The sequence below is a fragment of the Eretmochelys imbricata genome, chromosome 26 (assembly GCF_965152235.1).
Source record: "Eretmochelys imbricata isolate rEreImb1 chromosome 26, rEreImb1.hap1, whole genome shotgun sequence".
In the NCBI taxonomy this organism is placed as follows: Eukaryota; Metazoa; Chordata; order Testudines; family Cheloniidae; genus Eretmochelys; species Eretmochelys imbricata.
This window is the reverse complement of record NC_135597.1, coordinates 8793079-8820058: the sequence shown is the minus strand read 5'-3', so window position 1 is coordinate 8820058 and position 26980 is coordinate 8793079. Positions and strand designations below refer to the sequence as shown.

Sequence of the window (26980 nt, the reverse complement as noted above, 5' to 3'; positions counted from 1 at the left end):
AGATATAAAAAGATAGATTTACAAGCTAATTCCTAAATGTTACCAAGGCTCATAATCAAAAAGGTGTATCTCACCCAAAAGCTTTCTACAGTCTGTACTGGCTGGAAAACCTCCAGGCCAGGACCACTCCCCCGAGTTCAATGGTGTCCCTATATCTTTCAAACGATCTTGCTGCCAAGAGTAGAGATGGGGAAGGAGAGGTGATGGGGAGGCCACTGTCTCTCTCCTTTTTCTACTCTGACCCTTTGTACTGGAAAAGTATTTGCTGGGTCATGAGGTCAGGCACTTCCATGGCATATGTGAGTGCAACCTGTCCTTCAGGTGAATTGTAAATTTCTTGTTTACAACTCCCCTGCTGGTGACTCTCCAATTAAGCAGGTAATGGCCTTTTAGCACCTAGCTGACGTGCCAGCGTGCCTCTGTCTTTGAGAAAATTGTCTATTACCCAGAACTACGGCACATTTCAGGAACAATCATATGGCAAAATCTCCTCGCTCCAAATGCAATGTTCATACACACGTTTTAACAGGACAATGAGGTTCAGCAGATTGAGTTTTCAGATGTTACCTTCATATGGGGTATAGGGTATCACACCAGGTCAGAGATGCTGGTCCATATTCCATTTAGCAGACCAATGTTTGCGTAAAGTATCTCCCTGTTCCCTAGTAGTCCCATGTAGATCATGTTCCCTCTCTCCCATATGCAATATGGGGGTACGCTCGACTCTGGGAATAACCATCAGATGGGAGGGGAAAGGTTATGACTTCCCATACGTTTTTTTGTTGAAATTGTGAGGGAGGTAGGATATAGATATGGATGCAAGTTGCATCAGACTAACTACTAGCAGTGCTGGGATTTTCTGGTTCAACCACTGCAGTAGTCTTTACAGACACACCATTGTAGGCCAGGCAGTCTATTCAGTCTCACCACAGACAAGCTGGGAGGAATCTACCTCCCGTTGGGACCTCTGGGCAAGCTCAGTGTCAAGTCTGAGACTCTCCCCAAAAGACTGATTGCCCTCAGAGCTGGCCTTGCCATTAGGTGAACTGAGGTGGCCACCTCAGGTGCCAGACTGTTGGGGGCACCATTAGGACCCAGAGTGTAGAAACTTGTGTCTGCTGCTGGTGCATATGTATTCTCTCTGGTCTAGACGCACAGAGATGGGGGAGTGCTGTGCTGGAGGAAGGAGGGCACAAGAGACATAACAGGCAGGCAGGAGAAAAGGTGAGAGGGAATAACAGAAAGCAGAAGGAGCTGCAGGGAGAGAGAGGAGGAGGAGCCTCTTATGTACCTCTCTATCACCCCAAGGATCCTGGATTGATTAACACCAGCTTCTCAGGGAGCTTCTGGTTTCCTGCTGCTTCCCTGAACCCACTTGAGGAGAACAGGCAGTCAACTGAAGTAGTAGGAGCCAGTTAGGCCCTTAAGATGCTGATATCTTCCCTCACTCAGGCCCTGCTACCAGCCTGCTTATTTGTCCCCTTCAACTGAGTGTTGATAGCCACTATAACTGGCACAGAACAGCAGTCATGAGTGAAAGAAGAAAACGCCCCTCTGGGGCAGCACTCAGAAAAAGAAAGAAAGCAAAGGAAGCTTTTCTATCTAAGCAGGAAGGAGCTCTCCTGAGATACATAGACACAAATGTTCACAGTGAGCCTTCTGGCCCCAATGAGGATGTGAGTGGTGAGGAGAGGCCTGATCTTCCAGTTAGTCAGAGTGCAGGTGACCTGGCAGCTACTGCATCATCCTTATCTCCATCTCAAATGGATGTAACCATGCACATTCCTGAAGAAAAGTGTAGATCAGAGAAGGGTGTGGTGGAGGTGCAAGAAACAGCTGCTGTGGAGTTTAGTTCCTTAAGTCTAGATGATCCAGGACTGTGGACCCACTTGAGCAGTAGCCTGAGGGACTTCCTTGTACTGCATGGGCCACAGCAAGTGAAAAACTTTGTGTTCCCCAAAGACAATGAAAATAGAAGTTTCTATCCAACACATTACTGGCATGAAATCTCCAATGGTGACAAAGTGGAGAGGCCATGGCTTATGTACTCAAAAACCCAGAATGCTGCATACTGTTTTTGTTTTAAACTCTTCCAGTCTAATGTTCCAGCCACACTGGGTTCTACAGGAACACAGGACTGGCAAAATCTGGCATGCCATGAGAAGGCAGCAAATCACCAGAGAGCATTCCATAGGTGGAAAGAGCTTGAGATGAGACTAAGGTTAAAGGCTACCCTAGATGATCAGCATCAAGAGAAGATTGCATCAGAGTCTCTTTCCTGGCAAAAGGTTCTGAAAAGCCTCGTTGCCATTGTGAGAATGCTTGCTACCCAAAACCTAGCCCTGTGTGGCACTTCAGATCAGCCGTATGTGCCAAGCAATGGAAACTTCCTTAAAATTGTGGAGCTGATGGCTGAGTTTGATGCTGTACTCCAGGAGCATCTAAGAAGAGTCACCACCCAAGAAATGTACACACACCACTACCTTGGAAAAACCATTCAAAATGAGATCATACATTTACTGGCAACAAAAGTCAAGCAGAAGATTGTGGCAGATCTGAAGTCAGCAAGATATTACTCCGTTATTCTGGACTGTACACCTGACATCAGCCATATGGAACAAATGATTTTAATGGTGTGTTTTGTAACAACACCAGAACCTAGTGAAAATGTCCCTGCAATGGTGACTGTCAGAGAGCATTTTCCAGAATTTATTGACATTGATGATACTACAGGAGCTGGTATGACAAATGTGCTTCTTAAAAAGCTGAAAGATATGGGATTTGTGATAGCTGACATGAGAGGTGCCAACAGGAGAGGAAAGAACAGAGGGGTGCAGACGCGGATCCAAGAGTTAAACCCTTGAGCTTTTTTTGTCCCATGCAGTTCTCATTTATTGAACTTGGTGGCCAGTGATGCAGCATCAGCTTCTAGTGAGACTGCTGAATTTTTTAATGTTATTCAAAGCATCGATGTATTTTTCTCTGCATCAACTCATCAGTGGCAAATTTTGAAGCAACGTCTGGGAACATCTTCTCGGACACTGAAACCACTGAGTGCCACACGATGGGAAAGTCGAGTGGAGGCGATAAAGCCTATCAAACACCAAATTGGGAAGATAGATGCTGCCATAGTTGCCATTATGGAGGATAATGCTATGACAGAAACTGTTCATGGGAGAACAGTGGCGGGGGAAATGGAATCACCAGAAACATACATAAGTTCAAATTTCTGTGTGGCTTAGTGTTGTGGCATGACATACTGTTTGAAATAAATGTTGTAAGCAAGAGACTCCAAGGGGTTGACCTTGAGATATCTGGAGCAATGGAACAACTGGACAAAGCAAAGTCCTACCTATAGTCTTACCGATCAGATGAGAGATTTCAAAATGTTCTGAAGAGTGCACAGAAGTTGGCAGAGGAACTTCACACTGAAGCTATTTTCCCACCCATTCAAGAATACAAGAGTCACTGAAGAAAAAGACATTTTCATTACGGGGCACAGGATAATCCCAGAAGAGACCCCAAACAACAATTCAAAGTTGAATTCTTTAACCAGGTGCTAGATTGTGCAATACAGTCAGTTGAAGAACGTTTCATGCAGCTCAAGGAACACAGCAGTATATCTGGGATGTTGTAGGATACTCCAAAACTCCTCACTATACCTGAAGAAGAACTACACCAACAATGCAGGGCACTAGAGACAGTGTTGACACATGATGACATGCGCAATATTGATGCGAGTGATTTAGGTGATGAACTGAAAGCCCTTTCAGGATACATTTCAGCAGGATCAACTCCAAAGGCTGTTCTGGAATCTATGTGCATAAATAAGATGACCACCCTCTCTCTAAATGCTTTTGTTGCTCTGCGCATACTTCGAATGCTTCCTGTAACAGTTGCCAGTGGAGAACGCAGCTTCTCCAAGCTGAAGTTATCAAAACACATCTACGCTCCACAATGACACAGGAGAGGCTGGTCGGCCTTGCAACCATCTCAATAGAGCATGAGCTGGCCCAGCTGGTGGACCTTCAGGAAGCAGTTAAAATCTTTGCAACCAAGAAGGCATGGAAAACATCACTTTGATTATTCAAACAGATAAAAATGCCCGTGTTTACTGTGCAGACGAGAAAAGTTACATTTGCTGTTCAGGCGTTTGAAAGTGAAGTGTTACTTAAAATTTTTGAACAAGGCATTTTAAGTTGTTAGTTCTCCTTTATTGGGGTAGGTAGCAGAGCAGTACCATGAGAGGAGTAGAACAGGAAGAAGGCAGAATTGAGACCTTTCAAAGTTTTGGCCAAGCGGTGGGTATGGGGGTGTCATATGAGCTCCCCGCCTCAGGCGGGCCAGCCCTGATTGCCCTATAGGGCAGTGTAGCTGGGCAGAGTAAAGACCATATCTCTGTCAATGAGGAGGATTGGGTTCTCTCACAGGGGTGGTCATTACCCTTGAAATTATGGGGTGAATACCCCAGGATGTTCAGTACCTTCTGCAGCTGTAGAGCTGAGATGGACTGTGGAGACGGAAATTTGTTTTGGGCTCTGTTGGCAGCCTTTCTGGGCAAAACTCTATAGTATTTGATGGAGAAGATTAACCTTTCTACAGAATTTTAAATCAACCTGTAGAATTCTATAGTAGGGAATATAGTTTTCTTTTAAATTCTATGTGACTTATTCTTCTCTTACACCAATTTTACACCAGTGCAATTCCTTTGAATTTGGTGGAGCTACTTTTGATACACAACACTGCAAAGGAGATTCCCTCTACTATGGGTGTGACACCCTTACCCCATGTTCACCACTTTTATATAGTGGTTATATTTTGTACAAAGTGTGCCTTGTGAGGTATCATTTGAAAACTCATCGTCTGCTGAATGTTGTCACCTTCCTGAAATGTGTGTAACATCACTGCAGATCAAATTTAAGAGATTCTACTCTATGATTGTTACTGAAATATTTTGTAAGCCCACAAACCATTTCAGAGACAAAGACGCACTGGCAACCCCAGACAGGTACCAACAAAGACAAGTGGGCTATCACTTACTTAAACAACCATTCTTGAGCAATGGGGAAGTGTAGACAAAGAATTTACATTTCCTCTCAGAAATGCTTCCGACCTCAGGTACACAGGAGACTGTTTGTCTGTACCTCGGTGGGAGGTAATCCTCAAAGAGAGGAAGAGGGTATAAAAAATAAGAGACCGTGACCTTCACCTCACCCCTCTCCTCCTTCCATCTCTCTGCTCATGACGATGACGACAATGACTCTCAAAGAACTGAACAAAAGTGGGGAATGGTCCCAGGCTGGGAAAAGATGCAGCCTGTGAAATGTATTGCAGCTGTTGGTGAGAAAAACTCCTTTCTCGCATTTAAACTTACTCGCCTTGGTAAGTTTATGAACTAGCTTGCATGTTTATCCTTTTATTCCTTTTGTAACCAGTCCTGACGTATATGCATCTATATTTGTAATCATTTAAAATCTCTGTTTCTTTAGTTAATAAACTTGTTTTATGGTTTTATCTAAGCCAGTGTGGTTTGGTTGAAGAGCTTGAGAATCCCTACTGAGGTCAACAAGCCTGCTGCATAATCATTACCCATTGTTGGAAAGACAAACTATCGATGAGCTTGTACTGTCCAATGGTCTACTGAGCAGGACAAGATGCGCATTTCTGGGAAGCAAGGCTGGGGCTGAGGGATGTGTGGGTGTCTCCCTGTATATAATTCATGGATGGCTGGGCACAGAATTCATTGATTCAGCTGGGAGTGACTTTGCATGCTGGTGTCTGTGAGTGAGCAGATCCTGGAGGGGCTGCTGTTCCTCAGCGAAGCATTTTAAATAGCATGTCAGGCTGGAGAACTAAGGGGATGCAGTAGTCCAACAGTTCAGATTGCGCCCTGGGGAAAGTCATAGAGGGATTTTGAAAAAGTGCTTGAAGAGCAGATTTTCAAAGAAATTTAGGTACCTAAAGATGCAGATAGATGCTAGGGGATATTCAAAAATGCCTAAGCAGGTTAAGCATGTAAACTCCATTGAAATAAATGTGAGTTAGGCACCTGACCTGCTTAGGAGCTTTTGAAAAAATTCCATTAGGTGCCGATCTATCTACATCTTTAGGAGCTTAAATACCTTTGAAAATCTGGTCTTTAGGCATGAAAGAGCTCATCAGACAGATTTTCAAAACAGCTCAGGCTCAGTTTAGGCCCCAAAATAAGAGCCAGGTGCGGACAAGGGCTTAGCACCCCGCTGCTCCTATTGCAGCATTTGTGGCCAGATTTTCAAAAGAGCTTAGCAACCAACATGCTGAGCTCTTGACAGTCTATCACATATTTAGGTGTAGGAATGGAAACTGAAAATGAGGTACTTTGAAAATTTGGCCTAGGAGTCCTTTGGGACTTGTGGGCCAGATTTTCAAAGGTGTGCGTGTGAGCTTAAGATTCAGATAGGTGCTTAGTGGGATTTTCAAAAGTTCTAGGTACTTAACTCCCATTAGGTGCCCAGGACAGATCATCAAAGTTATTCAGGAACCTAACCTAACATGAAATCAATGGGAGTTAGGTGCCTATGAGGAAATGGGGCCTATGCATTTTTGAAAATTTTACAAGGAGCCTTTCTGCATCTTTAGATGCCTTAATATAATTGAAAATTGAGCCTTGTGACTCTAAGTACCGTTGAAAACATCACCCTTTCATTCCTTTTAAATTTTATAGAACTCTTTCATAAGGGAAATTATACTAGTAGTGATAGCAGCAGTATCAATGACTTTCTGAATAAAATAAATATCTGGTTATTCTATCACCTCCTCCACAGTGAAACGTGAAAAATTGCCATGCCTCTCTCATCATACTTCCCAGAAAAAGGTTCTTTTCTTCTAGCAACAGTCACTCCATAAAATAAATATAAAGCAATTTAAAAGAAATACCTTATCCAAGGAACAATAACAGGGTTTAAAAGATTTTCTCTTCTCCAGTAGTTTTCTATAGGGAAACCATTTCACTTACTGATGAAAAGCTGAAATCTGCCCACAGACAGAAGAGTGGGATATTCATGACTTTCCCTCTCATATTGGGAGTAGTGTGTCCAGTTAAATAATCCAGTGAAAGGTTTGCATTTAAAGGGGCAGGTACTGTTGTGGTCTGATAGGACAGATACTCCCTTAGTTATCTTCAGAAATGACTCAGTGAAAGAAAGAATAGAATTCCAGTGTGCATATCGTATCCATTAAACTGACAGGCATTCTAACAAGATGACGTTATATGGGGGTAGGGTGACCAGATGTCCCGAATTTATAGGGACAGTCCCGATATTTGGGGCTTTGTCTTATATAGGTGCCAATTACTCCCCACCCCGTCCCGATTTTTCACCCTTGCTATCTGGTCATCCTATATGGGGGCTTGTAACCTGTAATATACTTTTGCAAGGAAGGATGGACAACAAAAATCATAATGGCCTAGTTTTTATATTATAAATAGTTTATGAAAGTATATTGCATTATTGTTATTTTAATAAATGATTCATCAATTGTTCAGCAAGTCCATAAGTAGCCTTATAAGCATGGCTTTTAATAATCTATTACACTAATGTGCTTATGACCCTCTCTAACGCATACTACTCATGTCTGTACCAACTATAACGTAGTTATAGTAGCTTATAACTATAGCTTATAACTATTACCAATTACTATATCTATTAACCATTTATTAACCCTTTACAAAATGTAAATAGAAACTTAACATGAAACGTGACCATGATAATTGATAGTATAGTGCTTTTTATCCTGAATTACTCTCTAGGCTGTCGGTTCTCAACATTTTCCATGCTAAGACACCCTCTCCAACTGGCTGGGATCCTGCTCTTCCGTTTGAAAATATGAGACGTGAAGGAGTTTTTGCTACTCTGAAATTTGTGACCCCTGACTCTCATTTGCAGCCTCTACTTTGACCACTTCTTCTCTCGTGCTTTACTGACGAGATGCAATCTAATAAATAGATACAAATATTAATTGTGATTTAAAGCACACGGGAGCTGGTCCTGTAAAGTATGTAATCGGTATCACAATTGCATGTGGAAAGCACCGGTCACGGTGCATGGTGTTTCCAGTCCACAGAGAATGTGAGTCTGATACAGTTACACAACCTGTCTCCTTAGCTGAAGCTGTAGATATTTCTGCATTTGGCCTGAGAGGTCCTTGTTCAATCCTCAGTGTTGGCCGAGGTGGCAACCATAGCACATGCTATGTTTCCACAGGCAGTTTCCACGGTATGTATCTGATGAAGTGAGCTGTAGCTCACGAAAGCTCATGCTCAAATAAATTGGTTAGTCTCTAAGGTGCCACAAGTACTCCTTTTCTTTTTGCGAATACAGACTAACACGGCTGTTACTCTGAAACATAGCACATGCTGTTCACTGTCCTTGTCAGCTCATTTGCATTTGAAAGGTGAAACCTGCAAATTCATTCTGACACTTGCTTATGCGCCAGCTTCCTCCCAGCAACTGTATGTGAAAGGTCGCAAGACCTGTGCTCTGGGCCCGTCCAAACAGGACTTGGGAGATAGGAAGGGGCATGATGACCCTGATTTTGCTTCTTGATCCATGAGGACAGATATTTCCATTGATGATGATGCATCAAACAAGAAGCCACATGGGCACAGGGCACCACACGTGCACATCAGCTCGTAGGATTTTGACTTATGTGGGGAGAAATCAAGGTGGGGAAAGTAAGTAGAGAGATGGGGACAAAGCAATAAAGCAAAAGTAGGCAGAGTAGATCAAAAAAGGAAAAATAATTTAAAGAAATATAAGGGAAGTAGGTTTGGAGAAAAGGGTGGACAAATTAGCCAACAGGCAAAAGATGGAAAATTAACTTTGATATTCATAAATAAAAGACACATCAGGATCCAGAAGGGAAAGTGGAAAATAAGAAGAGAAAAGGGGGAAAGTCAAGGGAGATAAAGTACTTTATTTAGCAGAAAGTTTGTTTTGTACAGCATTTTAAAGCTATGGGTTATTAGTGGTTTCCTAGTGCACACCCAACCAAAGATTTTCCCTTTTTGATGGAGACAAGGTGATACCCCCTCCTAAGATTTTGACCCTATACCCTCTCCTCATTTTCCTTGGGAAAGCTGACAGGCACGGACTTGGTGATTCTCTGCCTGACAACTCAGGCCTGTGCTTTCTGTCTCTTTCTCTTTCAGTCTCTTTCTGGCTGCACTGTAGGATCTCTGCTGCAGTTTTGGTTTGTGTATCCTGAGAGATCCTGGTCTGACCTTGACATCTTTCAGGCAGGGCTCTGCACCATGACTGCACCTCAGTTAGGCCCTATGTGTTCCTTCCTTCCTTGCCTGTGTCCTCTCCTTGTGGAAGTTACATAAGCTGCTGGCATGATTTGGTGGGAAGTGAATAAAGGAGGTTCGGAAACAGTTTCTCTCTGGCATGGGAAGGAAAGTGAACATGAAATTGCAGTAAACTGATCAGGGAAGTCAGACACCCCCTCATCTTGTCAGATGAACTCTGCTCAGTGCTCCAGGCCTAATCCAGGCTTGTTCTAGACTCAGACAAAGTTCTCTGTAGGATTTTTGAACCTTGGTATACCAAGGGGGACTGTCAGGATTGGTGGCAAAGATTTTGTAGAACAGCAGTTCAAGACTGAAGTTGAGCAGTTTACCTGAGACTTATTCCAAATTCATGCACATCCGCTTGGCTGAGATATTTTCCATGAACAGGGTTTCTCATGAGACTTCTGGCACTTCCTCGTAGAGCTAGTCACAATTTTTCATTTGATTTTTAAAATAAAATGCAGATTTTTTTTTTTTAAAATCCAAATGGGTTTTTCTACAGAAAATGTCAGTAAATTTTGGGAGAGAGGGGGAGAGGGTTGAAAACTATTTTTGTTGTTTTGTTTTGTTTTGTTTACAGTAACTGAAAATGGGATCTCTGTGTGTATATATGTGTGCACGGGTTTATATAATTTTATATACTATATGTATAATGTGTAGCTCTGCTTTTTGTGTGTATTTGCAAAGGCACAGCTGAAATGTGCCTTACCCTTGGAATGTAAGGTGGTTAGAGATGTGATGGCTCTTAGCAGTTGGCAGACTCAGCAGGAAGTCCAAGGGCTGAAGTCTGTGGACAAAGGGCCTGTTTCAGAGCCCACTGAAATCGATGGAAATCTTTCCATTCACTTCACTGGGCTTTGGATTAAGTCCTAAATCACTCTTTCACCTGTGCTGGACCTTGGGGGTCACAACTGGAGCACACTGGCAGTGCCGTGGAAGCTTGCACCTGTTCTGCGGGTAAAGGCCCTGGCTCTGGAAAGCTATTAAGTGTGCTCTGAGGGCTTTTCTACATGAACAACCAGGCCGCAGTAAACTGGGAAGCGAACCTACCCTGCACTAGCCTGTTATGCTCTAACTGCCTGTGTGCAGACTGCTGATGTACATTCACAGTTTGTTGGAGTGCTTTGAGCTAGTGCTCTTTGAAATGGGACTGATTGTCCATGTCAGTGCCCTAGATATACTTCATACTGCCTCAGTGCAGGAGAATGGACTAGCTACCTTATGGGGTCCTGCCAGCCCACATTTGTATAACTCTCTTATTCTATATTGTCCCATTTACTTTAAGAGGTTTTAAGTATATGCTTCAAATTAAGCACATGCCTAAATGCTTCCCTGAATCAGTTCCAAAGCGAGTTTCCAGGGCTTTCAACTCATCATCTTTCAACAGCATGAAATTCATTAAAATTTCCTATATCAATTATATCTGGCTAATGTATTTAATCAATTTATCTTTTAGGTGAAGCTGTGTATTCCACTAATCCTAAAACTATGACTTCATATCTTGCTTATTATTTTTTACGTTAAATGATATACAGTATAAAATGTGCTCTGAAGTAGATTTAACAGCAGACATATTAATTCAGTAACAAAACCATTGTGTTCAGAGGCTAAATATTAGCGCAAATGAGAAAATATTACCTCCATAATTCCAATGTCTGTGTGTTCAGGAATTATGGATACACATAACTTTAAAGGTTAACTTAATGTTGTTTCAGAGTAACAGCAGTGTTAATCTGTATTCGCAAAAAGAAAAGGAGTACTTGTGGCACCTTAGAGACTAACCAATTTATTTGAGCATGAGCTTTCATGAGCTACAGCTCACTTCATCGGATGCGTACCGTGGAAACTGCAGCAGACAATATATACACACAGAGATCATGAAACAATACCGCCTCCCACCCCATTGTCCTGCTGGTAATAGCTTATCTAAAGTGATCATCAAGTTGGGCCATTTCCAGCACAAATCCAGGTTTTCTCACCCTCCACCTCCCCACACACAAACTCACTCTCCTGCTGGTAATAGCCCATCCAAAGTGACAACTCTCTTCACAATGTGCATGATAATTAAGGTGGGCCATTTCCTGCACAAATCCAGGTTCTCTCACTCCCTCACCCCCCTCCAAAAACCACACACACAAACTCACTCTCCTGCTGGTAATAGCTCATCCAAAGTGACCACTCTCCCTACAATGTGCATGATAATCAAGGTGGGCCATTTCCAGCACAAATACAGGTTTTCTCACCCTCCCCCACCCCCATACACACACAAACTCACTCTCCTGCTGGTAATAGCTCATCCAAAGTGACCACTCTCCCTACAATGTGCATGGTAATCAAGGTGGGCCATGTCCAGCACAAATCCAGGCTTTCTCATCCCCCCCCACACACACACCTTTTTCCCGGGGACACACACACACACAAACTCACTCTCCTGCTGGCAATAGCTCATCCAAACTGACCACTCTCCAAGTTTAAATCCAAGTTTAACATGCCTCCAGCTTTCACCCTGACCACACCACACGATCCATCGTCTACAGCCAAGCTCTGCGATACAACCGCATTTGCTCCAACCCCTCAGACAGAGACAAACACCTACAAGATCTCTATCAAGCTTTCTTACAACTACAATACCCACCTGCGGAAGTGAAGAAACAGATTGATAGAGCCAGAAGAGTTCCCAGAAGTCACCTACTACAGGACAGGCCTAACAAAGAAAATAACAGAACGCCACTAGCCGTCACCTTCAGACCCCAACTAAAACCCCTCCAATGCATTATTAAGGATCTACAACCTATCCTAAAGGATGACCCAACACTCTCACAAATCTTGGGAGACAGGCCAGTCCTTACCTACAGACAGCCCCCCAACCTGAAGCAAATACTCACCAGCAACCACATACCACACAACAGAACCACTAACCCAGGAACTTATCCTTGCAACAAAGCCCGTTGCCAACTGTGCCCACATATCTATTCAGGGGACACCATCACAGGGCCTAATAACATCAGCCACACTATCAGAGGCTCGTTCACCTGCACATCCACCAATGCGATATATGCCATCATGTGCCAGCAATGCCCCTCTGCCATTTACATTGGTCAAACTGGACAGTCTCTACGTAAAAGAATAAATGGACACAAATCAGATGTCAAGAATTATAACATTCATAAACCAGTCGGAGAACACTTCAATCTCTCTGGTCACGCAATCACAGACATGAAGGTCGCTATCTTAAAACAAAAAAACTTCAAATCCAGACTCCAGAGAGAAACTGCTGAATTGGAATTCATTTGCAAATTGGATACTATTAATTTAGGCTTAAATAGAGACTGGGAGTGGCTAAGTCATTATGCAAGGTAGCCTATTTCCCCTTGTTTTTTCCTACCGCCCCCGCCCCCCAGACGTTCTGGTTAAACTTGGATTTAAACTTGGAGAGTGGTCAGTTTGGATGAGCTGTTGCCAGCAGGAGAGTGAGTTTTTGTGTGTGTGTGTGTCCCCGGGAAAAAGGTGGGGGGGGGGTGAGAAAGCCTGGATTTGTGCTGGACATGGCCCACCTCGATTACCATGCACATTGTAGGGAGAGTGGTCACTTTGGATGAGCTATTACCAGCAGGAGAGTGAGTTTGTGTGTGTATGGGGGTGGGGGGGTGAGAAAACCTGGATTTGTGCTGGAAATGGCCCACCTTGATTGTCATGCACATTGTGAAGAGAGTTGTCACTTTGGATGGGCTATTACCAGCAGGAGAGTGAGTTTGTGTGTGGGGGGGTGGAGGGTGAGAAAACCTGGATTTGTGCTGGAAATGGCCCAACTTGATGATCACTTTAGATAAGCTATTACCAGCAGGAGAGTGGGGTGGGAGGCGGTATTGTTTCATGATCTCTGTGTGTATATAATGTCTGCTGCAGTTTCCACGGTATGCATCCGATGAAGTGAGCTGTAGCTCACGAAAGCTCATGCTCAAATAAATTGGTTAGTCTCTAAGGTGCCACAAGTACTCCTTTTCTTTTTAATGTTGTTTGTTCAACAAGTACCATTAGATAAATGCCTGTTTAGGAAACAAATGAAGTGCAAATTGGGTTTATCTTAACTGCAAAGCGCTATGGTGCAGGCAACCAGAGCACTCACCTGGCTGAGACCTTTCATGCTTTATTTTTGTTTTCTACAGAAGAAAACTCAGTGGGATGGCCATTGAGCTATTCCACCTGAGTGAGAGGACCAGGTCTGGGAATATTTTTTTAAAAAGTGTTTATTTTCTAATTTAGGCACAGGAACAAACAGTACTAGAAATTATTAAAGTATAGTTCTGTCCATATAATTAACTACAAGACCCAAATTTTCTAAAGTAACTAGTGATTCAGGGTATCTCGATTTTTGGATGTCCAAATTGAGACACCTTACTGATTTTCAGAAAGGGCATAACTTCCTATCTGTCTTAAGTAACATATCTTATTCTCAGCAATGTAATATATGCGTGCCTCACAATCTTCAAAAAGAAAAGGAGTACTTGTGACACCTTAGAGACGAACAAATTTATTTGAGCATGAGCTTTCGTGAGCTAGCTTATGCTCAAATAAATTTGTTAGTCTCTAAGGTGCCACAAGTACTCCTTTTCTTTTTGCGGATACAGACTAACACGGCTGCTACTCTCAAACCTGTCACAATCTTTAGTGTATGTATCCACACAACACCCCTGTTAGGTAGAAAAGTGCTATTATCCCCTATTCACAGATGGGGGAACTGATGCACAGAGAGATTAGGTGGCCTGTCCAAGATCACACAGGAAGTCTATGGCAGGGAAGGAACTTGAAGGTGGATCTCCCAAGTCTACCACCCTGACCATTTTACAGAATCAAGTTTGGGTAATGTACTAAAAGGGGAAAAGAAAGAGCATGGATTTACAATGTGGATGTGGATATTCAACATGTGGCTATTCAACAAGGTTCATAAGAATGGCCATACTGGGTCAGACAAAAGGTCCAGCCAGCCCAGTATCCTGTCTGCCGACAGTGGCCAATGCCAGGTGCCCCAGAGGGAGTGAACCTAACAGGTTATGATCAAGTGATCTCTCTCCTGCCATCCAGCTCCACCCTCTGACAAAAAGAGGCTAGGGACATCATTCCTTACCCATCCTGGCTAATAGCCGTTAATGGACTTAACCTCTATGAGTTTATCTAGTTCTCTTTTAAACCCTGTTATAGTCCTAGCCTTCACAACCTCCTCGGGCAAGGAGTTCAACAGGTTGACTGTGTGCTGTGTGAAGAAGAAATTCCTTTTATTTGTTTTAAACCTGCTGCCCGTTAATTTCATTTGGTGGCCCCTATTTCTTATATTATGGGAACAAGTAAATAACTTTTCCTTATTCACTTTCTCCACACCACTCATGATTTTATAGACCTCTATCATATCCCTCCTCAGTCTCCTCTTTTCTAAGCTGAAAAGTCCAAGCCTCTTTAATCTCTCCTCATATGGGACCCATTCCAAACCCCTAATCATTTTAGTTGCCCTTCTCTGCCAGTATATCTTTTTTGAGATGAGGAGACCACATCAGTATGCAGGATTCAAGATGTGGGCATATCATGGATTTATGTAAGGGCAATAAGAGATTCTTCGTCTTATTCTCTATCCCTTTTTTTAATGATTCCTAACATCCCGTTTGCTTTTTTGACTGCCGCTGCACACTGCATGGATGTCTTCAGAGAACTATCCATGATGACTCCAAGATCTCTTTCCTGATTAGTTGTAGCTAAATTAGCCCCCATCATATTGTATGTATAATTGGGGTTATTTTTTCCAATGTGCATTACTTTACATTTATCCACGTTAAATTGCATTTGCCATTTTGTTGCCCAATCACTTAGTTTTGTGAGATCTTTTTGAAGTTCCAAACTTTCTCACCTCACTGTTCAGCCCTTTCTCCAGATCATTCATGAATAAGTTGAATAGGACTGGTCCTAGGACTGACCCTTGGGGAACACCACTTGGTGCCCCTCTCCATTCTGAAAATGTACCATTTATTCCTACCCTTTGTTCCCTGTCTTTTAACCAGTTCTCAATCCATGAGAGGATCTTCCCTCTTATCTCATGATAACTTAATTTACTTAAGAGCCTTTGGTGAGGGACCTTGTCAAAGGCTTTCTGGAAATCTAAGTACACTATGTCCACTGGATTCCCCCTTGTCCACATGTTTGTTGACCCCTTCAAAGAACTCTAGTAGATTAGTAAGGCATGGTTTCCCTTTACAGAAACCATGTTGACTTTTGCCCAACAATTTATGTTCTTCTATGTGTCTGACATTTTATTCTTGACTATTGTTTCAACTAATTTGCCCAGTACTGACGTTAGACTTACTGGTCTGTAGTTGCCGGGATCACCTCTAGAGCCCTTTTAAAATATTGGTGTTACATTAGCTGTCTTCCAGTCATTGGGTACAGAAGCTGAGTTAAAGGACAGGTTACAAACCATAGTTAATAGTTCCACAATTTCACATTTGAGTTCTTTCAGAACTCTTGGGTGAATGCCATCTGGTCCCAGTGACTTGTTACTATTAAGTTTCTCAATTAATTCCAGGTTTCAGAGTAACAGCCGTGTTAGTCTGTATTCACAAAAAGAAAAGGAGTACTTGTGGCACCTTAGAGACTAACCAATTTATCTGAGCATAAGCTTTCGTGAGCTACAGCTCACTTCATCGGATGCATACTGTGGAAAGTGTAGAAGATCTTAGAGACTGGGAGTGGCTAAGTCATTATGCAAGGTAACCTATTTCCCCTTGTTTTTTCCTACCCCCCCCCCCGACATTCTTGTTAAACCCTGAATTTGTGCTGGAAATGGCCCACCTTGATTATCATACACATTGTAAGGAGAGTGGTCACTTTAGATAAGCTATTACCAACAGGAGAGTGGGGTTGGGGGGGGAGGGGGGGAGAAAACCTGGATTTGTGCTGGAAATGGCCCAACTTGATTATCATATACATTGTAAGGAGAGTGATCACTTTAGATAAGATATTACCAGCAGGAGAGTGGGGTGGGAGGAGGTATTTTTTCATGCTTTGTGTGTATAAAAAGATCTTCTACACTTTCCACAGTATGCATCCGATGAAGTGAGCTGTAGCTCACAAAAGCTTATGCTCAGATAAATTGGTTAGTCTCTAAGGTGCCACAAGTACTCCTTTTCTTTTTTCAATTAATTCCAAAACCTCCTCTAATGACACTTCAATCTATGACAATTCCTCAGATTTGTCACCTACAAAGGATGGCTCAGATTTGGGAATCTCCCTAACATCCTCAGCCGTGAAGACTGAAGCAAAGAATTCATTTAGTTTCTCTGCAATGACTTTATTGTCTTTAAGTGCTCCTTTTGTATCTCCGGGGCACCACTGGTTGTTTAGCAGGCTTCCTGCTTCTGATGTCCTTAAAAACATTTTGTTATTACCTTTTGAGTTTTTGGCTAGCTGATCTTCAAACTCCTTTTTGGCTTTTCTTGTTACGTTTTTACACTTAATTTGGCAGTGTTTATGCTCCTTTCTATTTACCTCACTAGGATTTGACTTCCACTTTTTAAAATATACCTTTTTATCTCTCACTGCTTCTTTTACATGGCTATTAAGCCACGGTGGCTTTTTTTTTTTCCTGTGTTTTTGAATTTCCAATCCAAAGCCCACTAAAGCCAATGAAAACACTCTCATTGAGTTCAGTGGGCACCAGATCAGGCCCTAAAACATGGACAAGTGATAGCTGATGAAGGTGAAGATTTAGTTTTGTATTTTTGTGGGCTGTGTAAAAACAAACTTTTCACTTTTACTGCAGTGCTCCCTACCTCCTCACATCAGCTCTTACCAAGGGCACCTCCTTATCTAAACATCATTGGGAGTGACTGATTATTAATTATGTTAATTAGCGGCACCCTGCTGTAGAAAGAGTAAGCCCACGTTGAATTCTAGCCTTTGAAAGAATTTTCAAATAAGTCTTTTCTCATTAGACCGGTAGCACAAGCATCATACGCTTTTCATCACAGCACTTTACACGTTAGGTATTTCACTCGCTTGGCAGCTCTCTGAGGTAGGTAAGCAAAACTATTGGCCCAGATTTTACATTCTGTTTTAGCAGTTCTTTGCCAAAGAAAATTCCAGTTCAACAGAGTTATGCCCCCATAAAATCTGTGCAGCTTCCGAATTCTGCCATCCATTCCTATTCATCAAAGTTCGACCACATGCTTAAGTGCTTTGTTGAATAGGGGTGAACTTAAATATGTGCTTACATGCTCTGATGAACTGGGGCCCAACCCAGTGGAGAATCAGGCTCACTATTGAGCATTCAAGAGAAAACTGAACAAGCATGAAGCCCTGAGAAACATATGTTTAATGCTGCTCCAGAATTTCATTTGGTGTCAGGTACACTCAGCTTTGTTCTGCTTGTTTTAGTGCAGTTGTTATTCAGCCATGAGGCTGTCGAGCCATTAACCTCTCCAATGTTAATTTCACTTTGAAAGGGAAGATTTGCATTCCTAAATTTCTCCCACTGAATCTTTTATGTTAATCCCTCAGATACAGGTTTATGTAAATTTTGCTTGTAATGGAATGTTTGTTTCAAGTGGGCGGCTGTTAAGACAGCAATGTTTAGACCATTTAGTGGGAAGATCTACAGAGGTGAAGACTTCAGAAGTTAATACCAGCTAATTAATACAGCCCATTAGCTGAAAACCTTTCTGAATACTTAGTGCTTCTAGCATAATACGTTTTTGGCTGATAGAGTCAAAGCTTACTTCGAAGAACAGATAGCACCTCATTCATTGACTTAATCAACTATTTGCAACACTTCAGGGACTGTATTTGGCCTTATACAAAAACATTTAAAATGAAGTTCGATTATCCCTTCTGAGTACAAAGATTAACTGGAAAAAAGTTGTCGTCTATAAATCTCAGTGACATCGGAGTATATTTCATTTTAAGGTACTTTTATTTCCCTATATTAAATAAACTATCAGTTTAAACGAAAATAAATATTATTGGACAGTACAACTTTTAGAAAAGGAAATAATTCGTTTAGAAACGATGGCTAACAGATATGTACTGGCGAATGGTCTTGTGACAAATATCTCATCATCTTTCATTCTATGTCTCTGTCTCACGCAGTCTACTGGACTGGGCTGTCCTAGAGTGTAATAATGAAAGAGTACACTTAGCCAAAGACTGAATGGATATTATGATTCATCATAAAAGAAAGAAGCACTTTCTGTATCTGTTGTACTCCTACCTAAGCAACTGTTTGTCTTCATTACAATTTGCTATGTTCCAAAGCCAAATTTAGAAACTTTTGTAGCCTGAATTGCAGCAATTACTGGCGGCAGAGTGGTACAACAAATAGAACATAGGCCTAGCGGCTAGGATATAAAAATTTTGTTCTTGCCTTTGTCATTGATTTCCTCTCAAGTATCCGCTCTGTGCCTCAGTTTACTCACCTGCCCAGTGAGACTAACATCATATTTGTCTTCCTTTGTAAAGGGCTCTGAAATCCTCAGATGCAAAGTGTTGTAGAAATGTTAGGTACTATTGTGTTTATTACAGTATTTATAGCAACCTGTTTTTGCGCTTTGAATGATTAAATTGTAGTTTATTTGTTTTGCAGTAGCAATCTAGAGGCCTGTAACCCGCATGCTGAGTCAGAAGCTGACTCAGCACTGTCACTCAAATCCCTAGCAATATAGGTTAATTGGGTCCTAATTAGAGAATCAATTAACAAGTGGAGCTACAGCTGAAGTGCTAATTAGAGGGGGAGGCAACCCCAGGAGCTGGGAACAGATGAACGGAGAGGAAGGAAGCCCTGGAAAGGGGGAAGCAGAGGGCCGGAAGAAAGGCAGTAATGGCTGCTAGCACTGCTCCTTTCCTTGAGAAGCAAGTCGGCGATATGGCTGGGACTTGTAAATATCTAAAGAGCACCACAGGACACGGGCCGGCTGGAACACTATAATAAAGCATGGTGGTTGAAGGAGACCTAGAGTGGGTGTGGTCTGTACTTCAGGTGAGAAAGACCCCAACTGAGGTAGGTGTTCCATTGAACTTGGCACTGTACAGACGTCTCTGCCCCAAAAAGTTTACAGTCTGAGAGGAGGTAGGAAGTAGCATTTTCCCCGTTTTACAGTGTGGGAACTGTTGTGTAAAGTAGATTAAGTGACTTGTGAAAGGCTATGGCAGAAGCCAGCAACGGAACCTAATTCTCCTGTGTCCTAGTCTGCTGCCTTAACCATAAATCTTTCCTTACTCTTTTAATGAAGCAAGATATTCGTTATTCTGGAGACTGGATTTAATATGTTTATCAATTCCTTGTATGGGAATTTAGATCAAGTTCCCATCTGGTGCTTAAATAGAAAATCTAATAGCTTCAACTTGTTTTAAAATGACCAATTTCCTCAACACTATTCAGCATTACGCATAATAAGGTCTGATTCTGCCAAATTTTCCTTGTACATGAACAGTCCTACAACTAGTCACCTCAATAGGGACTGCCCATATGACTGACAGTTTACACAATCAGGCCCATTCTCTGAAAAGTACTTACAGGCCTTATTCTCATTTGCACGGAGGTCTCTTCATACCACTCGGTCAGTGTAAAGAAGCCTCGGAATGGGAATAAATGTAAGCTAACGCAGCAGTGTAAAGGGATCCTAGTGTAAATGAAAATCAGCTACATCATTGCAAAAATCCTCAGTTTAGACAAGCTCTCAGTGGGATCTCAGGAATGTGCAAAACTGTTTCTTTAACTGGCATTGTTCCTGTCAGCTGAAGAGAGAAAACACCTTGAATTGATCAAGGGATGGTTTGGAAAAGTACTGAGAACTGGTTGATAAGGAAAATGCCATTTAATTTAAATGCCATTTAGGGATATTACTGTGATTCTGATTCTTTTAACTCTTGTTTGGAGAAGGGGGAATAAACAATGATGTACACAGGGGGATCCAGGTGGTTAATGTACTGTATATTATTACTGTAAAGCACAGGACCTCAATCACAAAGGTCTACCGAAAACGAGCAGTCCTTGGCTTTTCTTGTATCATAAAGACCCACCTTAAAAGCTATGGACAAATTCAAACACTGTTGTAAAATGGTGCAAATCCCAGTTCAAATGAGAATTGTATCTGCTGACCCCAGGGCTCAATTTGGTACATAAGTGATCTCGGCTGTGCCTTCAAAGTCTTCTGAGTGGCTAGATTTTTGCACTGGTGCATTTAAGATGAAAAAGTTCTCAGTTGAATAACAACTGGGAGTGTCTTGGAGTCCCTCCAGCATTCTGTAGAGGAAAAGGACAAAACTACTACCTATTAGATTTGAATGCAGGAGGAACTCGTTGTGATGGGATCCCGGGGGGGGGGGGGGGGGGGCAACCTGGAATTGGGCTACCACGGTGCCCCCTTAACTCTCCAGCCTGTGCTGTCTCTCACAATGCTTTGCTAGTGACAAGCAGCTGTGACCACAATGCTTTGCTAGTGACCAGGTGCGGTTATCACTCTGCACAACAGCATGTGGAGCCCCACACGCAGCTGGATTGCATGAATGCTCCCAGAGCCACTCCGAGAAAGGCACCAGCCAATTCCCCCCAGCTCCACAGCCTTGCACCCCAGAGCTGCACCATCTTGCTCTGGTCAGAAGCCTGACCACTGTACGTTTATTACCCAGTCTTCCCCTCCCTCAGTGTGGAGAGGATGTGCACCAGCCTTTTTAAACTGAGATTTCTCAAGCACTTCAAGCAAAATACACTGTTTTCGGTAAAGTATAAAACAAATTTATGAACTGGAGAAAGATAGATTTTAAGTGATTATAAGTGGTAGGCATAAAAGGTCAGAGATAGTTACCAAAGAAAATAAAAGATAAGCGCACGTTCTAAATCTTAAACCTTATTACACTAGGCAGTATTTAGATCAAGCAGTGTTCTCACCCCACTGGATGTTACAGGTCTCAATACACAGGCCTGGACCAGTCTGCTCAGTTGAAATTTTCATCTTCTCAGCGTTCTTGTTGCTTCCAGCGTAGGTGGGGGAGGAGAAAGGCCAAGACATATTGCCACTGTACCCCTTTTTATATCCTTAGTCCATGTGCCTAGAAGACAGTTGCCCAGACATGTCCTGGTGGGCTTTGTTGAGTCACTGGGTTGAGCAATCCCCCTGGTGTTGTCTTGTGCAACTGAGTCATAGAATGCATCCGATGAAGTGAGCTGTAGCTCACGAAAGCTTTATGGTCAAATAAATTTGTTAGTCTCTAAAGTGCCACAAGTTCTCCTTTTCTTTTTGAGTCATAGAGTTGAGCAGTCCCAATTGTGTGGTGCTTGGGCAGCCCTCATTGAATTGTAAATTCCTTGATTACAACTCTTCTGCTGATTAATGGTCATTGAACACCCTCCTGGGCGGGGGTCCTTTGTATGTCCCTAGCAAATGTACAGCATATTTCAGTAACTACCATACAACAGAATTTCATAACATCATACACACTAATAATACACATATTTTGACAGAACATGTGGTTTCGGCAGATCATGACCTTTCATATGATATCTGACATGGCATATTTGTATGAAATATCACATTAATATATGAATGATGAATAAAGGGGTACAGGGTGCTATTCTGAGGTACAGCGTGTCACATTCATTCTACCACAATAAAAGTTATAATTAGCATTAATAGCTCTGAGATGCACTGCATTTTCATACCTGTCTAGAAGAAGTATACCATGCAATGAAAAGTCATGATGAACTGGCTCTGTGCTCTTCATTTAAAGCTTGGAAGGGACTATAAAGAAGTATTTGTTACAAGATAGCATATCTCCAGCTGTGCTGAATTTAGCTTTAGCACGACCGGAATAAACTGTAACTTGTATTTCCTGTAGATTCTCTCCCATCCCCATGGAGCAGGCTTTTTTCAATTTGATCAGCTCATCTCCTGCAGATTATTAAATTACTTGCAAAGGCAGATAGGAAAAGATTTGTATCTAATGTTTTGCTATTAATTATATTAGTTTTTAGGATTAACGTTTAAAAGTATGGGGTATTTTTAAAATTCTTCGTTTGTTATGCCAGTGTATGGAAAGATGCTTACCAAGGAATTCAAATAAAAGGGAGAGAGGGGATCCAGAATAGGCCTTGGGATCCAAAGAGATCCAGGATAGATGGGTCTGTGCAGCACTTGAGCCTTCTACACAGTTTTGCGTTCCATCCACAAATAGTCCCATTGACTACAATGGAACTCAAATAGTCTTGTGTATTCTAGTAAGAATTCAGCATAAGTGCTACTCACTAAGTGTAAGGGCTGCAGAATTAGACCTCTATGAAAGGGATTCAGAGAGACTCTGAAAAGTGTTTTAACGTTGTTATTTTTTAACATCTATATCGTGCTACTGCCAAGCGGTCGACCTATCCAAGGGCCCGTTGTCCTTGGTGCTGTACAAACACCTAGTTAAGCAGATCATTCACATGTTTCTCTCTTTTTGTCTCTGTTTTTTTTTCTGATGCAGGTGCCTCACCCCATGAAGACCTTGCCCTATTACAGCTATGACCAACCAGTGATCGGATACTGCCAGGCCCACAAGCCTCTCCATGTAAATAAGGCGTATGACACCATCTCCCGGGTGGAGCAGGTTGAGACCACCAACCTGGACCTCAGTCGAGACCACAGCTTCATAGCTACAATTGCGCGCTCAGCCGCTCCAGCCATTTACATTGAGAGAATACCAAACTAATCATGGAGACCGCTTCTTCAGGAATGGGTGGGAGTAGGGAATTCTTTTGAGGGACTTCCATCTCAGAAGAGAACAGGACAAGAAAAAAAACAAACAAAATCTACCATTCCAGTTGCAAATGTTCCACCACAAACAAAAGGAAAAGGGATAAAGAAAAGTGTGGAATTTCTGTCTTGCAATTCAGTGCTGAGAACTTGAAGATTTTCTTTGCTTTAAAACTTTCAAACAGACTCCTTGTTGTAAATATTAAAGAGAGATTGTCAAGTTCTTATTAAAAATAGATTCACTCTAGCTACATAAAGGGATGGATTAAGAGTTCTGTTTGTATATTTGATTTTTCTACGTTGCACGGTTCTTGAGAAGGAGAACCACAGGTAAAAACGAGGTGGGAGGTTGCAAGGTGGGTCAGTCATAGCTTCTTTATTAAGTGTTTGTTACTCTTAAAAGCTTTGTTTAAATTGATTTTTCTTTTCTTTTTTAAATCAAACAACAAAACGATGGCTATTTTATTTTACTTTTCGGGGGGAGGGGTCAAGTGCTAATATTTTGAACTCCAAACATGGGCATTACAGCTTGTGTTGAACCAAAAGGACGTTGGCAATTGATGCAGCAGAACAAAGGAAGAAAGAAAAACAAACAAAAACCTTGGGTGCATGTACATTTTAAGACCCATGCTGTGCACTATGGAGGGTGCTTTGGATTTTTTACTATCTTCATCGTGCTCCATTGTCAACATTATAATTACCATTTGGGCTCTAAAAATGGGGAAACCTGATGGAATATCAGTTCACACATTTACAATCCAGAGATGTCATAGGCAAAAAATAATGGACTTTTGGGTACCCAAATGGATACAATGTGCCCAAAATGGATTGGAAGGAAATGCATAAAGCAGGAGCATTTCAATGAAACTCAATAGCCGACACAATTTCTAAAACACAGGAGAATGTGTAGCATTCGTTTTGTTTTGTTTTTTTAATTAATTATTATGATGAGTTAGCTTTTGTGTAGATTTTATCAATAAAAGGACAAAAAAAGTGGTGGAAAAAAATAAACATATTATTTTGTGGTTGGGACACCACAGCCAAGATAATGTTTGAATGGTTTCTCTAGATGTGTTACATGGTAACTCGGCTGATTTTAAGGGAAGAATCACCAAAGCCTCCTATCACCTTTTGGAAAAGAGCTACAAGAATGATTTGAAGTCTGGAAAACCTGAGGCTAAAGAAGCTCAGTCTATTTAGTTTATCTACGACAAAGTTAAAAGGTGATTTTTATCAGAGTCTAGAAGCATCTACATGGGGAGAAGGTTTCTTTAATCTATTAGGCAAGATCCAATAGCTGCAAGGAGAAGCTAAACAAATTCAAACTAGAAATAAGATGCACATTTTTAACAGTGAGTGTGATTAACCCTGGGAACGACTTAGGCTGGGGTGGATTCTCCATCACTAGAAGTCTTGAGATCAAGATTGGGCATCTTTCTAAAAGGACATGTACTAGTCCAGCCTTAAATTGTGGGATTGATGCAGGAGGTACTTGGTGAAATGCTGTGGCCCACGTCATGCCAGACTCGAGGACCCTAATGGTCCCTTCTGACCTTTCAGCCAACTCATTGTTCTGGAATGGAATGAGGAGTCTGTGCTATCATTATTAATTATTGTTTATGCTTTCAATGTGCTAGGCGGCTTCCAGACATTCGAGAAAGGATGACTCCCTGCTCTGAAGAGCTTTCAATCTTGGGACAGACAGACAGAGGTTAGTGGAAAGTGAATAGGGAAATGTACAAGTCAGCTCATTTCACTGTAAACAGCATGCCAGAAGTGGGTGTCTGAGAAGGACATAAAGGAGGATAGAATAAGAGGCTTGAAAAGGTTGCAGCATGCATAGGGGACAGCATGGTAAAAGCATGTTCATGCTGATAACCCACAGGCTACAATAATCAGAGTGAAATTCAGTCCTATGTCGAGGGACGGCACTAGGGTGGTGCACCATTTAAGCGTTCAAAATCAGGCTTAAAGCTCTGGTCCAAAGCCCACTGAAGTCATTGGAAAGACTGGGAATGAGCGACAGGGGATAGATCACTTGACGGTTACCTGTTCTATTCATTCCCTCTGGGACACCTGACATTGGCCACTGTCGGAAGACACAATAATAGGCTAGATGGACCTTTGGTCTGACCCAGTATGGCCATTCTTATGTTCTTGTGGACTTCCGTTGACTTCAGTGGACTTCGGATCTGGCCCTAAGAGGGATTCAAGTAGCAAATTGGCTGCATATTGGCTTTTTTGCACAGGAGTAAATTTCAGTAAGCTGCAAAACAGAACTCCCGTAGACTTCAGTGGGAATAAAATCAGACCCATTACTGACAAATGGATTGTAAGAAATCCATGGCTGCTAATTGTGACTTTATGGTTGTCACTGTTCTTATTGCTGTGGTACTTGGAAGTTTGTGGCAACAGTTGAAATAGAGCTCTCTTCCCACTACTCCTAAAACAAAAGGAAAATCTCTCAGGGCCTATGGCACACAGTTGTGTAATTCTGCTTCAGTCCAGTACACAGCAGTGGTGTATCTGCCAGCCTGCTCCTAGCAATATCAGAGACAGAATAAGGTGTCTTTTTCTTTATTCAATAAGTAATGAATCCAATATTGCCAGCTCCTAGCATATGTTATGTTTTCTTCAAGCCCCAGCTCCAGGAGTCATATGTATACCAGAGAATCTCTGCTTACTTTTTTCTTTTTTTTTTAAATTAAAGTTTCTACCCTTCAGGGTTGCAAAGAAAAGCTTGAACATGTGACTCCGGTGAACACTACAAGTTCAAAAAAGAGAAAGTAAATAAAAATAATCCAAAGGACGATGAGCGTGTTTTTGTTTGTTTGTTAAATCTTTTAATTTTAAAGCAATCAAATAATTTGGAGGTGGGGGCTCATAATTTTTGAATGCAATGTTGGCAGCACGTCAATATCTTGTGAATTTTGCCATATTTCATACTCTGGCCGCATGGAAAGCTGCTCACAATGATGTGAATTTCTGCTGACACTCATGATTCTGCTGCTCCAGGACGAGCAGCTAACATCTGCCTATACAGCTTGCAGTCACCATGCAAGCAGATACTGACTAAACATTTTGTTGCCTATAACGTTTTACTTTTGCCTCTTCTAGAATCATAGAATCATAGAATATGATTCTACATGTGAATATATTCTACATGTGTGCTGGAGTCCTGCTGACTTGCTTTGTACTTTCTTTCTTCCTGGGCATATCCTGAAGATTAATCGATTAATATTTGTAGAGAATGTTGTGGACACAGAGTTCTATTAAATTTTAAATGCTGAGTGTAACAGAGCTAAAATCAGTGTTGCCAACTCCTTTGCTCTAATCATTAATTTCATGATCTTTTATATTTTCCTTAAAGCCTCATCTCCTGGAGTCATGTGAATACAGTATAATGACAGCTTTCATCCTAAAAATATGTAAGTTTCTAGCATTCATGGTTGCAGGGAAGAGCTTGAAAATGTGATATAAGCACATTCTCAAGACTCAAAAACCCAGTAAAAGAAACCCTCATTTTTAAATTAAATCTTGTGATTTTTTTCGCAGTCAGTCTCATGATTTTTTTTTTTTTTTTGCATCTTACACGTGCGTTTCGGGTGCTTGTGCAGCAAACTTTCCCTGGGCGAAATCCTGTCAAGAGCGTGAGCACCAACCTCAGGCTAGATTGTTAAGAACCAGAACACAATCCCCAAATTGGTTGAGAGTTCTATACTTAGATTTCACCAACTAATTATCAAATGTAAACTCCCTCAGGCACGATAACAGCCTGCACACGGAGTCACAGACAGTCCCCTTGGGTTCTCTGAATTATCTCAATACCTAAGTGTTCATACCTTTGTTATAGATGGTCCCTTACACCAAGAATCACAGCAGTTTT

The 26980-nt window shown here is 41.8% G+C and overlaps 1 protein-coding gene across 1 annotated transcript in view; it reads left to right on the top strand.

Moving 5' to 3' along the window:
• Window positions 1-23050, top strand: part of LRRTM4 (leucine rich repeat transmembrane neuronal 4) — a 389993-nt gene extending 366943 nt beyond the window's left edge. The window contains exon 2 of the mRNA XM_077805555.1: window positions 22826-23050. Within this exon, the coding sequence (XP_077661681.1) occupies window positions 22826-23050 (225 nt within the window). The remainder of the gene's footprint in view (window positions 1-22825) is intronic.
• Window positions 23051-26980: the final 3930 nt, after the last annotated feature.